We start from the raw sequence: 16,831 nt of genomic DNA on the forward strand, positions 1-16,831 counted from the left end.
TTTCTAAAAACCTATTTTCGCTTTGTCATTATGGGGTATTGTGTGTAGATTTATTTATTTTTAAATATAAAAATATATTTTAGAATAAGGCTGTAACGTAACAAAATGTGGATAAAGGGAAGGGGTCTGAATAATTTCCGAATGCACTGTATATCTGAGGGGCTGTGTTATTCAACTCACAAGGCAGTATCACCGTAAACCGTATCAATTATATGATGTTTAATATTCTTATTATTGTTGTCTTATGACTATTTAATAATGTTTTTAATAACATCAGCTGTTTCTGAGATCACACAGTAAAGTTTAAAACATGGCCTACAAATAATAACTATAAACTCCTACTCAACAACCAAAACCACCTATTGTAATGACAGATCATGCAGTGTGTTTTCAGGAGTCTCTACATGGTTCTCTGAAGGTCCCTATTAGAAGAGGTATTGTTGTGAGAAGTGGCACGGTGCCACACAGGTGCCACAGCAAGCAGATGCTGTCGTAGCCTGTCACCGTTGAGTGGTAGAGCGCAGGAAGAATACCCCTCCACCCCAGAGAGAGCGAAAGGGAGAGGGGAGGGAAAGAGAGGGACATACAGAGATGGAGAGAGGCAGACAGAGAGAGACAGCGACAGAGACAGGATTGGGCTCGGTTTCGACATTGTTGTGTATCATGGGACCCCCTGTCAATCCTCCAGACAATGCCTCTCCTCTCCGTTCATGCTGGGGTTTAACTGACAATAATGGCTCTAACTGTCATGGCTGACGGCTATATTATTCACCATGACAAATGGGGTTGAGTGAAGAGAGATGCGGATGCCAGAGATCACCTCCCCCTCTCTAATCCATAAGTGTCTCTTTAACCCCCCTCCCATCACACACACACACATCCCACACCCCCTTATGCTCACCTCTAAAAAGTGATGGACAACTTCATTATTGGACTGTAGAGGAAAATAAGCTTTTCTGTGGTCGTCAGTGTGTGTGTGTTTGTGTGTTTGTGTTGTGAGAAAATGCTTCTGACATTTCTGAGAGCTATTGTTAAACCATATGACAGATGTCATTATGAAGACTTGGGAAAAGGGCACATAAAGCCATCAACGAGATTGACTGTCATCTGCCAAGAGTCAAACACTGTGACCAAGTCCTGATTTATTACAGTGTAAGCCTAGAGTGGAAAATATGGTGTCATACTCTGCCCCGTACCGAAATGCATTACTTCCAAAAACTGTTCCACAAACACCAACAACTATCACAGAACATTCTCTAAAAGCTGCATGTTCAAGATGGGTGTTTTAGTGGGCCTATATTCCTGTCAGTTATGATACGATAGGGGAGAATAGATTATAAGACTGCTATCAGGAGCCTTGGGGCCATATAGTACTGTCTGCTGTTAGAATTCATTAAGTGAGGATAGGCCCTATAGGATTATCTCTGTTCAGAGGCCTGGCTTAGATGCTGGCATCAGGCAGCCTTTCTGACAGGTCATTATGGCGCATCACACTGGGACCCACTGCAGAGAGAGGAGAAGAGCAGGCCCACCATGCCACTGTGTGTGTGTGTGTGTGTGTGTGTGTGTGTGTATGTGTGTGTGTGTGTGTCTGTGTTTGTGCATGTACCCCAACAGACATGGGGTAGTAAGATCTGCTCTTCTCTGAGATGTGTGGAGGGTTCCCTGCTACACTAATTACTTATAGTTGTACACATTGGGCTCTGGAAGGCCTCACAGCAGTAGAGATGCTTCAGACTGGGAGGAGAGGACTGATACATCATCTTAATGCAGATGTTTAACTAGTAGGGGGCACAATGTTAGAATCATAGGAGAGTCAGGCACTGGGTACTGGGTAGCATAGATGAATACACACACACACACACATACATACATACACATATACATACATACATGCATACATGCAGGCACACACACGAACAAACACGCATGCATACACACCCAGTAGAAATAACTCCTCTATGAGAATCCTTTCTGGATAGACATAATGTCTATGAGTTGTTCATATTGGTAGCAGAACTATTACTGTGTCATGCTTGAGCTTAATTCCCATTCATGTTTGATGTCAGTGACTCCCAGTTCAGCTAAATGTCTGTCTGATGCTATCTCCCCTTTAACAGAGAGTAGAAAGAGAGAGAGAGAGAGAGAGAGAGAGAGGGGGAGGGAGAGAGAGAGGAAGAGAAGCAGAGAGGGAGAGAGAGAGGGAGAGAACAAAAAAGAGAGACTGACGGACAGAGAGAGAGAGAGATAGAGATGATACAGTGGGAAAACCAGCATAGATAATACATGTTCCATATGTGCAGCAGACCTTGATCAATAAGCCTTGTTGTTATGGCAGACCAGAGAGAGAGACGGAAGGGGTATCTGAAGGCAGATGGTATCGATTTGCTCCCGTTTAAACAAACCTCCGTAATGCAATTCCGAGGGTAACTGACAGACACACACACACACACACACTGACGACCACGGAAAAGCTATTATTTCTCAATATTGCAAAACAAATTGTAATTAGACTTTGAGGCCACAGACGATCGAGAAACACAAGTGAGTGGAGCCCTTGAAATTCATCTGCCATTTTATTTAACTTGACCTCTCATAAACTAGGAAGATTATTAGAGGCTTAGATGATAAACCTGTCTGGCTGGGAAACTGCCTGGCTTACAGACATGGACAAACAGACAGGAAGGGGACACTTGATCTCATCAAAATGAAAGGGACAGCTCAGCTACCCCTCTCCTATCGAGCTAGGAGCAGCTCATCTAGCCCTAAAGTAATGTGTGACTGACTTCTCCACTCCATATGTCTGAGACCGAGTCTGGCCCAGCCAGCTCCTAAACAATAAAGACCTAGGATTTATGTGGGGCTCATTGGAAGTGGGAGTGCACACACACACACACACACACACAAACACGCACACACAAAGTATACACAAAGTACACACACACACACACACAAAGTACACACGCACGCACACACACAGATTTCTCAATCACACAGTGGTGAATTAACGGGAATAGGTAAATGCATTAGATGAGCATTAGATGAAATTACCCAGTCTGGGCTGCTCCCTCCCAGCTAATATTCATGGCTAATTACCAGGTGCTGGTCGACTGTCTATCAACACGGTCGGTGACGCAAGCAGACGTTACAAAGACCTGTAGGCCTAGGAGATGAGTCCAGAGACTGGATTAATGTTAACGACTGATCAAACGCTTGGAGATGAACTTCATATGGGTGCTGAGGGGAACACCATCAGGCTTGACAATGTAATGCACAGAAATTAAGTGGTGAGTTTATAGGAACTCAATAGGATTTTGTCAGACCTAGTTTCAAATAATAATACTTTGAGTGTTTGCTGTAGCCTTCGTTCCATTGCAACAGGCAAGCTCAATCAACCACAGCTAAAGTATTTGAAATAATTTCAAATAGTATTTGAAACCAGGTCTGAATCTCGTACACACGTTACGTGTAGAAACTTTACTCCCCCCAGAGAAATGAGTAGGACTTTCTTCAAACATCTCACTCTTCAAGGTCATACGTCTTCTGCGCTCCTGTTGCTTTAATTACTCTTGATTTAAGGATTCATATCTAATTCTACCAGTGGGCCCAGATTACTCTTTTGTTATTAACTTTGGCACGGCGAAAGAAAACCTGTTGGATTATTTCAATTGAAATGTTTATTTTTAGGCTCATAGCCGATTGCACACTGTGCAGCGAAGGTTTACTCACCACATCGATCTTCTGGATGATATTGAGGGTGGAAATCACAGGATACATCATCATCACCCTGCGATGGCTTCTACTCACTCGCTCTAACTTTTATAAGAGATTAGGCCGTACGGATGCTCTCTCTACACACGCTACGAGAGAGAAGAGCACAAGGTTAAAAGATTAGCAAAGTTCTGTTGAGATTTGAGGCCCCAAAGTAATGCATACCTGTCTGGAGCTTTGCATGCTGGGAGCTAGAAATGCTAGAAATCTCTGCCTTAAAGGTCCAATGCAGCTGTTTTTATCTCAATAACAAATATTTCTGGGTAACAATTAAGTACCTTACAATTAAAATGGTCCAAAACAAAAATAGCTTCTTAGCAAAGAGCAATTTCTCAAGCAAGAATGTTCCTCTTCTCTTACTCTGTCTCCTCTTCTCCCATCCCCTCCAACCCACTCTCTCTTCATCAGTATGCTGTCAGGTCATCTCCATACATCCCCTATGAGGAATCCCTCTTTAGGTGGAGATAAAGATATACATTATGTTCCATAATTCATCCCATTAATAATGGAAGCATTTGCTTTTCAGATGTGGGAAAACATTATCATCTGTGCTCTCAAGGGAATCGCTGGAGACACTATCTCATTGATTACAAAATTCAATGGCGACATGTTGCTGTACGGTAGTGGGTGCACAACCGAAATCACTCAATAGGAATACTACACATGGCTTAGTAGATAGCAGATAGTGGATTGTATAATCTCAGAGGCAATAGTAATGTTTTTTATTCATGCAATAGCTTCAGTTGCAGTCCCTATCAGTTCGATCGTTCTCGTTTGAACAGGCTCGACAGAAATGACTTGACTATTTTCATGAATTTTATTTATATGTTGTTATTGCCTGTATTACAGAGCCAGTGAGTGGTAACTCACATTCCCAAGAGTGTTTTCATGCCTGTAACACATTCAAAACACAGTCAGGCCTGGTACTCAGTCTGTGCATCAGGTCAAACTGAACATATTGTAAAAAAAGGCTGGTACATTAGATGGCTAAGTTAGCCCCTGACACAAATACACACATACACCTAAATAACTTGCATGTAAACTGATATGTATCTATGCAAGTATGTAAGGGATAGATGTGACTGAATATAGGCCTAGAGCATAGGTCTACCTGCTTTCTCAGGGTTTTGTCACTACAGGACATTTTTTTGTTCTAGATTCTTATTTTAAATGTATGTAATTCTGTCCTTGAGCTGTTCTTGTCTATTATTGTTCTATATTATGTCAGGTTTTATATGGACCCAGGAAGAGTAGCTGATGCATTTGCAACAGCTAATGGGGATCCTAATAAAATAACAATACACACACACACACAGCTGAGTCAGGCCCACTCGGTCTGGGCTAATGATACACACTCATAGATGGATACCGGCCCGCCTTACCGGCTGTCTCAGAGCCGAAGGCCAGCTGAGCCATATTAAAACCATGGTGTACACACACTGCTGTGCTGTTTGGCATGCTGCTCTGTCGCCTTACCTTAGTCCTGAAGAGTTACCCAGGGAATAGTTATATCCATACTGATCACCGCCCATACCCTTCTGGCCCTGAGAAATCAACAGGCAGGAAATATATATTTGCCTTAGATTGCCTCTTCCGCATTTGTCCCCCCATAAATACTTTTACAGCTCTACTAATGCCACTACGGGGAATAAGCAAGGTTACAGTGGATAAGATGAGGCCGAGATTTAGTTGGCAGTTCAGACAGCTCCGGACAAGTGATGAGGAAGGGATTGTTGTTGGGCTGTGTAGCGTTAGCATCGTTAGCATGCTGTGTGTGTGTGTGTGTGTGTGTGTGAGTGGGAAGGCATCACAGATGCTGGGGTGTATGTGCTCCCAAGCAGGGTCTAGTGAGAATATTCCTCAGCCTAATGTGACAACACCACGGCATTGTACTCTCAACACATGCATTGAGTTTACTGTAGAGACTGTGACATGTTTGTTCCATGTGTTGTTGTTTTGCTGAAGAAGGATTGCATAATTCAAGCCCTGCACTGTACCACAGCTATGGTGTTAGTTATGTCTATATCAAGCCCTCTGAATAAGTAAGAAGCAGGTTTGGTAGAATGAGGAAGCTCCCTCTGTGACACTCTCTCTCTATCTCTCTGTGTCTCTCTCGCTCTCTCTCTCTCTGTGACTACAAAGTTGTTTATCAATGGGCAGCATTATTGAAAAGCAGCTCCTGGCTGAAGCAGAACGGATGACCTTGGTGCTAATGCTTATCAGAGACATCCAATATAAATTATTCAAATGAATGACTTCATTTTAGTTTTAAATGCTACTCATTTGGACAACTTCATGAAACTTGCAGGGTTTAAAGCCATAAAATATGCATAGTAAAGCCATCACTCGCTGTATAATGAATAAGCACACCTTGGAATTGACAGATTTGCTCCAGGAAAGTCTTGTTAAACTGATTACAAGAGTACTCTCTAGAGTTGGCTGGGTTCTCTTCACACACTATGTGAAGCCACATCAGCAATATTAGGAGGAGTTGTTAAACAGGTTTTGTCATCATTGTGCCATGGCCAGTTAGCCTTTTTAAAAATCTACCTGACAGTTTTCAGTAAAAAAAAAAACTGGAACTGGTTCTATTTCCAACTGGACATTTAATTAAATGTTATAAATGATAACACATACAGTATATAATTAATGTAAATGTATGTATGTGAACGCTAACTTGAAGTCATGCAGAATCTATAGTGCATAATCACATCTGATGTAACATTTCCATTGATTATGTTTTTACACATTTCACTTGACCCACATTGATATGAGCCATAATAACACATGACATTTCAGTATCTCAATACATCACTGTAGTATAATCTTCATTATAAACTGGGTGGTTTGAGCCTTGAATGTTGATTGGCTGACAGCCGTGGTATATCAGACCGTATACCACGGGTATGACAAAACATGTATTTTTACTGCTCTGATTACGTTGGTAACCAGTTTATAATAGCAATAAGGCACCTTGGGGGCATTGTGGTATATGGCCAATATACCACGGCTAAGGGCTGTGTCCAGGCACTCCGCAATGCGTTGTGCCTAAGAACAGCCCTTAGCCGTGGTATATTGGCCATATACCACACCCCCTCATACCTTATTGCTTAATCATCCATCATCATCATCTTTCCAAACATCGATAGAAAGAACACTTGAAATACAGTAATGATACATTAACTATAATATCATAGTCTGTGGTTCAAAGTGCAGTGTTATTAGCTCCTACTCTAGCTTAGAGTGTGTGTGAATGGCTATGACAGGGTCCGGGTCAGAGGGGCTGATGGTGAAGTGTGCTCTCCCATCCCCTCCAACGGTAACCTGTTTCCCCGAGCAACGCCCCCCTGACCTCTGACCGGAGATGACATCACAGTAGGTTCCTCCAGGAAGGCCGGTGGACAGCATCACATCCAGGGAACTGAATAATAGGAAAGAGTTCAGTGTTACATACAATTATTGTAGGATGACTGCTACTATGTTATGGAATTGATTTCCTTACCCATTCAAAGATCATCTTATTAGTATTTGTCAATTCCATCAAACAGTGCTTCCCTTTCGATCAAAAATGGACCATCAAAATGTCCTCTAACAAATTAATTAATGGCATTCATTTAAATGTCTGCAAATGTGTTATCTACAACTTCTTCCATATGGTGAAACTCACATACCAGTTATCATTGTTGATAACTATGAAGCCTTGGTTGCCTCGTCCAAAAGCTATCTGGTTCCCCCCATTGTCCCACCAGTTAGACAACGGCTCCCCATCAACAACATTACGGAACATCACCATATTTCTACATGGAGAGAGAGAGCAGTTCAGCAAAATAATAACCACCATTAAGCGCACATACAAAATAACTGTACATTGACCAGGTCAAACTGCTCACATTACTGGATAACGCTTTGTTTGAAGGGGACCTACATTAATACTTAATATAATACTATCATAAGATGCTTATGTCAACGACCACATTTTTGAGACGCTTACACACTTTTTAAGAAAGCTTTACGTATTGCTTATGAACGTGTTATGAAGTCCTTGTTGAAGGTACCCTTCAAATAAAGTGTTACCCTTTATAGTAGGTCAATACAATACTATTCAACATGATTGACTGACTGAGATCTGGAGGTTTAAACTGTCACCTGATTGTGGGCCATCGGTGTTCACACACCCAGCCCTCCCCACAGCTGCCATCTGGCTGGATAGGGACAGGCTTGGTGGAGCCGTCAGGGAAGCTGGGAGGACCTATCCAATCATTCTGGTCCTGACCGACAGACAGGTAGCAAGACGAACAGCACGACCGTGAGGCGAGCAGTCACATTGACCATAGTCAAGTGACTGTGGTCATACACAATGTGCAAGGTTTAAGATCTAAAGTGTTGTGGTTTAAGAGAAGTCAACAGAACTTTTCCGAGGTTTAGACTGTCAGAAGCATACCTTTCCATCCACAACATGTTGATCCCACCAGTAGCTTGACATCACTCTTGTAACTCCATAGGGATGGGCCAGCATGAAAGCCATGGCCATCTTATACATTCTGAGGATATGATATAAATAATTTGTCTATACTTATACAATATATATAATCAGATTCTACAGTATGGTCCCTACCTGGGCTCCCAGAATGTGAGGATGGAGGCCCCTCCTGCACCATGCCCTCTCTGGTTGTCATGGTTATCCACAAACACCAGCGCCTCGCCTGAGGGCAGCAGATCCCAGCTCTCACCACACGTCCTGAAACAACAGACAAGAAGCTAATTTTCACCTCAGAATAGTCCGATTCTCACAGTATCACAAGCGGGTTCTCTTTCAGTGATGTTTTGTTCTCTCCATCAGAGAACCAGGGTTATGTAGTAACCGAGACAATATACTTCAGTCATACATGCTGAGGGTTCAACATATATTTGAGAATTTGCTGATATACAATCTGCCATATTTATATTCTTAGACCAAGGCAAGATGTTATACTATGTGTGTGCATCCCAAATGGCACCGTATTAACTTCATAGTACACTACATTTGACCAGCAAGGAACATAGGGAATAGGGTGCCATTTGGCAGGCATGCCAAATCATACTTGAGGTCAGAGAGTTTCCGTTGGTTCCACTTGCGGATGACAGAGCCCAGCATAGCACCATACTTGAACTCTGTGACGAGGCCCAGTCCAGAGTAGTCTGTCGCTTTTATCGGCTCGCCACCTAGGTCGATAACCTTGAAGAGAAAATGGGCATGTGTTCCTGTTGGATTTGCAGTGTTTTTGCTAAATCACACAAATAAACATGGTGCCCACAGTAGGCCTACAGCTTAAATGTCAGAAGCTGATTGATAAATTCCTAAATCTGCAGCATTAATGTTTAATTGTCACTTACAAGAAACACATGACAAAAGGTATATATAAAATATTTGCTAGACTAGCCTGTTGTTTTGAATAAATAAACATATTGTAAGCAATCAAAAATGATACATAACAGGCCAAAACAACAGAACACATTACCTACTTAAATACATTATACAAGTACAATAAGTCAACATATGGACATTTCTCATTCCCACCTCTTGGTAAATGAGTGGTCTGGATCCCTGTGTGAACCAGGTGGTGTTGAGGTTGTGAAGTCTGCTGTAGATGTTCTTCAGGTCCCTAGGCCACATGTGTTTACATGCGTCCACCCTGAAACCTGCTATACCCATGTCCACCAGCCTGTTCATGTAGTCCACTATCCTCTCCCTCACATGCTCCTTGTCCTGCGCCAGGTCCAGAAGACCTAGCAGACGACAGTTCCGCACCTGGTGGGTTGAAATGCCAAAGCAATACATTGTATGATCTCTGGGTTTATATTACATTACGTGATTTAAAAAAAGAGGTTTGCAGAGAGAGAGAACATAATACGTCTCTATCAGTGTCTAGTGGTATTTACAAGAAGTTATCCTATTTATTTTCTCTCTGAAATTATACCTGATAAATGTCTTGGAAAGTCTCAATATTTCTGCTGCTGGTGGTGCATTTGTCATCGTTGAAGTGGGAAGCGGAGTAGGGCACAGATGGGAACTCCCTCTTGCTGGCATTGAAGTATGAGCCACAGGTCGAACGGCGTCTGCCCTCCCCCTCGCCCGCGCCAGACATACACATGTGATTAATGACCACGTCTGCATAGATCTTCACCTGCAGAGGGAGATGTGTTCATAACCACACTAATACTGATACATGAATGTAGTTCACTATTCAAACAGATATCATATCCATTTATAGCAGTAGTTCACGCTATTTTCATGGATCTACAATGAGAGATCTAAAGGCATACAGTACAATTCACACCAGAACTTTATATTTAGATATGATTTATACAGTGCCTTCAGAAAGTATTTATATCCAATGACTTATTCCAAATGTTCTTGTGTTACAGCCTGAATTCAAAATGTATTAAATATACTGAACAAAAATATAAACATGTAAAGTGTTGGTCCCATGTTTTATGAGCTGAAACAAAAGATTCCAGAAATGTTCCACACGCACAAAAAGCTTATTTCTCTCAAATGTTGTACTCAAATTTAATCCATCCACCTGACAGGTGTGACATATCAAGAAGCTGATTAAACAGCATGATCATTACACAGGTGCACCTTGTGCGGGGACAATAAAAGGACACTCTAAAATGTGCAGTTTTGTCACACAACACAATGCCACAGATGTCTCAAGTTTTGAGGGAGCGTGCAATTGGCATGTTGACTGCAGGAATGTCCACCAGAGCTGTTGCCAGATAATTAAATGTTAATTTCTCTACCATAAGCCGCCTCCAATGTCGTTTTAGAGAATTTGGCAGTACGCCCAACCGGCCTCACAACCGAAGACTACATGTAACCACGCCAGCCCAGGACCTCCACATCCGACCTTCACCTGCGGGATCGTCTGAGACCAGCCACCCGGACAGCTGATGAAACTGTGGGTTTGCACAACCAAATAATTTCTGCACAAACTATCAGAAACCGTCTCAGGGAAACTCATCCGCATGCTCGTCGTCCTCACCAGGGTCTTGCCCTGACTGCAGTTCGGCATCGTAACCGACGTCAGTGGGCAAATGCTCACCTTCGATGGCCACTGACACGCTGGATGAATTCCAGTTTCAACTGTACCGGGCAGATGGCAGACAGCGTGTATAGCATTGTGTGGGCGAGTGGTTTGGTGATGTCAACGTTGTGAACAGAGTGCCCCATGGTGGCGATGGGGTTACGATATGGGCAGGCATAAGCTAGGGACAATGAACACAATTGTATTTTATCAATGGCAATTTGAATGCACAGAGATACCGTGATGAGATCCTGAGGCCCATTGTCGTGCCATTCATCCGCCGCCATCACTTCATGTTTCAGCATGATAATGCACAGCCCCATGTCGCAAGGATCTGTACACAATTCCTGGAAGCTGAAAATGTCCCAGTTCTTCCATGGCCTGCATATTCACCAGACATGTCACTCATTGAGCATGTTGGAAGGCTCTGGATCGACGTGTACGACAGAGTGTTCCGGTTTCTGCCAATATCCAGCAACTTTGCACAGCCATTGAAGAGGAGTGGGACAACATTCCACAGGCCACAATCAACAGCCTCAACAACTCTATGCGAAGGAGATGTGTCGCACTGCATGAGGCAAATGGTGGTCACACCAGATACTGACTGGTTTTCTGATCCACACCCCTACCTTTTTTTAAAGGTATCTGTGGACAACAGATGCATATCTGTATTCCCAGTCATGTGAAATCCATAGATTAGGGCCTAATGAATTTATTTCAATGTAATGATTTCTTTACATGAAATGTAACTCAGTAAAATCGTTTAAATTGTTGCGTTTATATTTTTGCTCAGTGTAAATAAAAATGTACTACACAGAATAATCAGTAATGAGAGTGAAAACATGTTTTTAGAAATTTTTGCAAATATATTGAAAAATGTCTACACAGAAATATCTCACACCCCTGAGTCAATACATGTTAGAATTACCTTTGGCAGTGATTATAGCTGTGAGTCTTTCTGGGTAAGTCTGGGTAATTCATTTCCACATAATTCTTCAAGCTTTGTCAAGTTGGTTGATGATCATTGCTAGACAGCCATTTTCAAGTCTTGCCATAGATTTTCAAGCTGATTTCAGTCAAAACTGTAACTAGGCCACTCAGGAACATTAAATGTCGTCTTGGTAAGCAACTCCAGTGTATATATGGCCTTGTGTTTTATTTTATTGTCCTTCTGAAAGGTGAATTTGTCTTCCAGTGTCTGTTGGAAAGCAGACTGAACCAGGTTTTCCTCTAGGATTTTGCCTGTGCTTAGCTTTATTCCGTTTCTTTTTACCCTAAAAAAAACTATATTCCTTGCCGATGAAAAGCATATAAATAACATGATGCAGCCACCACCATGATTGAAAATATTATTGCGAACAGGATGCATGTTTTGTATTATTTTTATTCTGTACCGGCTTCCTTTTTTTCGCTCTGTCATTTAGGTTAGCATTCTGGAGTAACTACAATGTTGTTGATCCATCCTCAGTTTTCTCCTATCACAGCCATTAAACATTGTAACTGTTTTATAGTCACCATTGGCCTCATGGTGAAATCCCTGAGCGGTTTCCTTCCTCTCCGGCAACTGAGTTAGGAAGGGCGCCTGTATCTTTGTAGTGACCGGGTGTATTGATACACCCTCCAAAGTGTAATTAATAACTTCACCATGCTCAAATGGTTATTCAGTATCTACTGTACCAATAGGTGCCCTTCTTTCCAATAGGTGCCCTTCTTTCCAATAGGTGCCCTTCTTTGCGAGGCATTGGAAAACCTCCCTGGTCATTGTGGTATAATCTGTGTTTGAAATTCACTGCTCGACTGAGGGACCTTACAGATAATTGTGTGGGGTACAGAGATGAGGTAATCATAAAAAAATCATGTTAAACACTATTATTGCAGTCCATGCAACTTATTATGTGACTTGTTAATCAAATTTTTACTCCTGAACTTATTTAGGCATGCCATAACAAAGGGGTGAATACTTATTGACTCAAAACATTTCTGCTTTTTATTTTTAATTAATTTGTTTAAAAGAATCTAAAAACATAATTCCACTTTGACATTATGGGGTATTGTGTGTAGGTTAGTGACACAACATCTCAATTTAATCCATTTTAAATTCAGGCTGTAACACAACAAAATGTGGAAAAAGTCAGGGGGTGTGAATACTTTCTGAAGGCACTGTACATGTCGTGTCTCAATATAAGGCTCACACAATTCAAATAGATCTATACAATGAGAGGTCAAAACGCATACAGCACAGTATCTGTGGGCAGTCGTGTTCCTTCCTTAACAATTAAAACAGAAATTCGGTACATCCCTCTAGTACAAATGAGTTAAATGATATCTCTTCTCAAGCAAACCATTGCATAACCAATAAGATAGTTTTAGAAAGAGTGAGAAATGATTGGACCAAGGCCTTTTTCTCAAAATGTATATAACCATGTCCACTTTTCCTTCTATAAATGAATTCAAAGGAATCATGTTCCATCATCATTACCCCGACATTGTTGCACCTGCAGACCATGTCTCGGAGCTCCTGTTGGGTTCCAGAGCGAGAACAGAGGTTGTAGCTGACTGGCTGGTACCTCTCCCACCACGGTCTCCATGGTTTAGTCACCACCACGTTCTCACTGGGAGGGGAGATCTAGTACAACACATTTATATTTTATTTTATTTTACCTTTATTTAACTAGGCAAGTCATTTAAGAACAAATTCTTATTTACAATGACGGCCTACACCGGCCAAACCCGAACGACGCTGGGCCAATTGTGCGCCGCCCTATGGGACTCCCAATCACGGCCGGTTGTGATACATGAAGAATATAGTCTGTAAAATATATAAATTATCAGTCATTTCTATGAGGAATATCTACTGTACATGTGTATCAGTGGAGGCTGGTGGGAGGAGCTATAGGAGGATGGGCTCATTGTAGAGGCTGGAATAGAATCAATGGAACGGAGTGAAACGTGGTTTCCATATGTTTGATCTGTTTGATACTGTTCCATTTATTCCATTCCAACAGTGGAGGCTGCTGAAGGGAGGATGGCACATAATAATGTCTGGAATGGAGTTAATGGAATGGTACCAAACAAGTGGTTTCCTTGTGGTTGATACCATTCCATTGACTCCATTCCAGCCATTATTATGAGCCGTCCTCCCCTCAGCAGCCTCCGCTGATGTGCATCTATACTGTATGTACACATGATCTATATTATCAATAGTGTTAACAGTGGAGGCTGGGTCATCAGATCTTATACATAAATGTTGTAATAGACTTTAAAAGTAGAAGCGGTCTTCCAACAGAAATACAATGTGATTTGACTGTACTGTTGCCTGGAAGAAAAACACATAGGCATACCTGCACTCCATCAAATCCATTGGGTCCCAGATATCGCTCACACTCTTCAGCTATGTCATTCCAGCGCCACTCAAACAGGTGGACTATGGTTGACCTGCCCTGCTGAATGTGATGCTTTGTGTGACTTTTAGACTGGTATTGGGAGAGGCCTACTCCAAGACCCAGAGCCAACAGGCAGCCACATAGTTTAGCTTTTACCTGGTGGAGGCAATGACACAAGTGACTGATTAATTTATTACAATACCTAGGTTTCTGTCCAACTGGCGACAGATTTTCACTTGAATATTCTAAAATCTGCGTAAAAACGATATGCAAATTTTCCCTCCAGAGGGATGTTCATCAACACTGACATGTTGCGGATAAAAGGCTGTGCGTGATGATGTAGTATACATTTAAAAAAAAGTTTGGACCTGGGTGGCGCAGCGGCCAAAAGCACTGCACACAATTGGCCCAGCGCCGTCCGTGGTAGGGGATGGTTTGGCCGCTGGGGCTTTCCTTGGCTCATCGTGCTCTAGCAACCCCTTGTGACAGGGCCGGGCGCCTGCAAGCTGACGACGGTTGTCAGTCGAACTGTGTTTGTGCCCCTACCACCCTGAACACACCTGAGGGTCGGGCCTGGTTAGTACTGGGACAGACTACCGCATGGGAATACCAGGTGCAGTAAGCTATTTTTATTTATTTGACAAATAATCATATATATATATATATATATATACACACTTTTGCAGTTAAGTTAAATGGATTTCCATTGCATTTTCAACTCTACTGATGGTTTTGTCACAGATGCTACAAAGATGTCGATGACCTCCTTAATTCGATTTAATGGCGAGAACGCGGGGGGAAAAACGGGGGAAATATGCATACTTTCTTTATGAAGCACCATTTTCCACCACCATGCTAATACTTCTTCCTGATGTTGCACCCCTAGTTCAGCCAGGGATAAACAAGACTGCTGCAACCTGATAGTCTGAACGCAATATCCGGGACTAGGCATTAACCACTTGCTGGAGGAAAATTGCGTATCATGAAGAAAGTACTCATATTTTCAGTCTTATCATTAAATCGAGTTTAGGAGGAAATAGATGCATTTGGAGCCTGAATTGCGAATGTTTTATGTACGAACAGGTCCACGGGGATACAAATGTATACCCATCTGCGTGCATTCACTTTGGACAATAAGATGAAACGACTCAATATCGCCATCAGGCGGGGTTTGGGCTAGATAAACGCCAGATCATTTTTATTTGATTATTGGCAGCTAAGCACCTACCATGTCACTAACATAATTCAAATAATAGCCCATCCTCGATATTTAGTGAACATTTGCATGAAGCTTATCAGTGTGCACCTAATCACCATAAGTTCAGTCAAGAAATAAATTATAAAGTTCATAATAACTTATTCCATCTGTCTATAAACTCAGCATGTTTTTCCACGTCCTTGTGGTAACATATGAAACATCGCGTGACTACAAATTTACTGCGATTATGGTTTTTATATAAACATTTGCGCACAAAAGCGTTTCCACCGCAATTGTCGCGTAATCCATTTCACCAACAAAAAAAAAGATCCCACCTTGTCTTGCAAGTATTACGTTTAAATTGGAACATTTTACAGACACATTTGCTGCTTCCAAAAGACCTGTAGTGCAACCTCAACGAGAGATAAAGACAAACCTCATAAACACTAACATAGGTCCTACAACCAAATTATTACACGGGATTTACTGAACAAATGTTTCAATGCAATAGAAAACATATTGAATCGAGAAAAACAGCATGCGTTTGCAAAGGATACTAGTTTGTTCACATATTTTGGCAGTGGTAAAGGCCTGTGTGTCAGACTGGATATTTCTAACTAGTGTGTTTGTATCATTCAATAACACCGCCATCTGCAGTAGGCTATAGTTCTAAATGGCTCACCTTCATGTTTGCTCTTCAGCTCTGCAGATCCATGCAGTCCAGTTGCAAGCTGCTTCTCAGACAACACAGCCAGTCTGTGCAGCATTTGAAGGGGCTTGTTTATAACAGGCCCTAAAGCAGGGAGCTGTTCCTCTTCTGAAGCCCACAGATCAAGCACCCTCAGTGGGCAGGGCAGTAACTGAGAGACCCTGGTCAGTCTCTGCAGCAGTGGTTGCAAGTCATGCAAATGCTACCATATATTGCTAATACCATATATTGGTGCTAAACATATGAATGGGTGACTGATTATCTTCATGAAATGAGGCATGGAACTGACAATACAAGAAAAGTGATTTTAATAAACAATTCTGTCTGTTTTGTTGGCACTGCTCACCTTCCTACAGTGTGTACTTTGGTCTATCCCCAATAAATATATCAATCATCATGCATTCAGAGTACAGAGAGCAGGGTACAGCTAAGCTTATGGACTCAGTCCCTGCCTACCAGCATCATCGCTCACATTCTCCTCAAGAGTGTTACTCTACAACTTTGACACCACCATCTGTAGCTTACAGCCAATCTAGATTTCAATTTGCTTTCAGTCTACATTTACCTTCTCTCTCTCCTGTTCAGTTATCACTTTCTGAGGTTGAAAACTCCTGTGACCCTACAGATGGTTCACCAATGCTACAAAATGGTGTAAATTCATATCTATATTTTGTAATTAGGCAAATTTGACATTGTGTGATTA

At 41.9% G+C, this 16,831-nt stretch overlaps 1 protein-coding gene across 1 annotated transcript; it reads right to left on the reverse strand.

The window, feature by feature from the left end:
• Positions 1 to 6,832: 6,832 nt before the first annotated feature.
• On the reverse strand, positions 6,833 to 16,776 carry LOC311108956 (alpha-amylase-like). Its single transcript, XM_084151737.1, has 11 exons — positions 16,102 to 16,776; positions 14,180 to 14,377; positions 13,318 to 13,464; positions 9,729 to 9,935; positions 9,329 to 9,559; positions 8,853 to 8,986; positions 8,387 to 8,509; positions 8,213 to 8,312; positions 7,918 to 8,039; positions 7,443 to 7,568; positions 6,833 to 7,192 (listed from the first exon to the last, which is right to left on the reverse strand). Exons 1-11 carry the CDS (start codon positions 16,105 to 16,107, stop codon positions 7,000 to 7,002), a joined length of 1,587 nt encoding a protein of 528 aa, XP_084007863.1. The 5' UTR covers positions 16,108 to 16,776; the 3' UTR covers positions 6,833 to 6,999.
• Between the last annotated feature and the right edge of the window lie 55 nt (positions 16,777 to 16,831).

The sequence above is a fragment of the Coregonus lavaretus genome (assembly GCF_964263955.1).
Source record: "Coregonus lavaretus genome assembly, chromosome: 34".
Classification (NCBI taxonomy): domain Eukaryota; kingdom Metazoa; phylum Chordata; class Actinopteri; order Salmoniformes; family Salmonidae; genus Coregonus; species Coregonus lavaretus.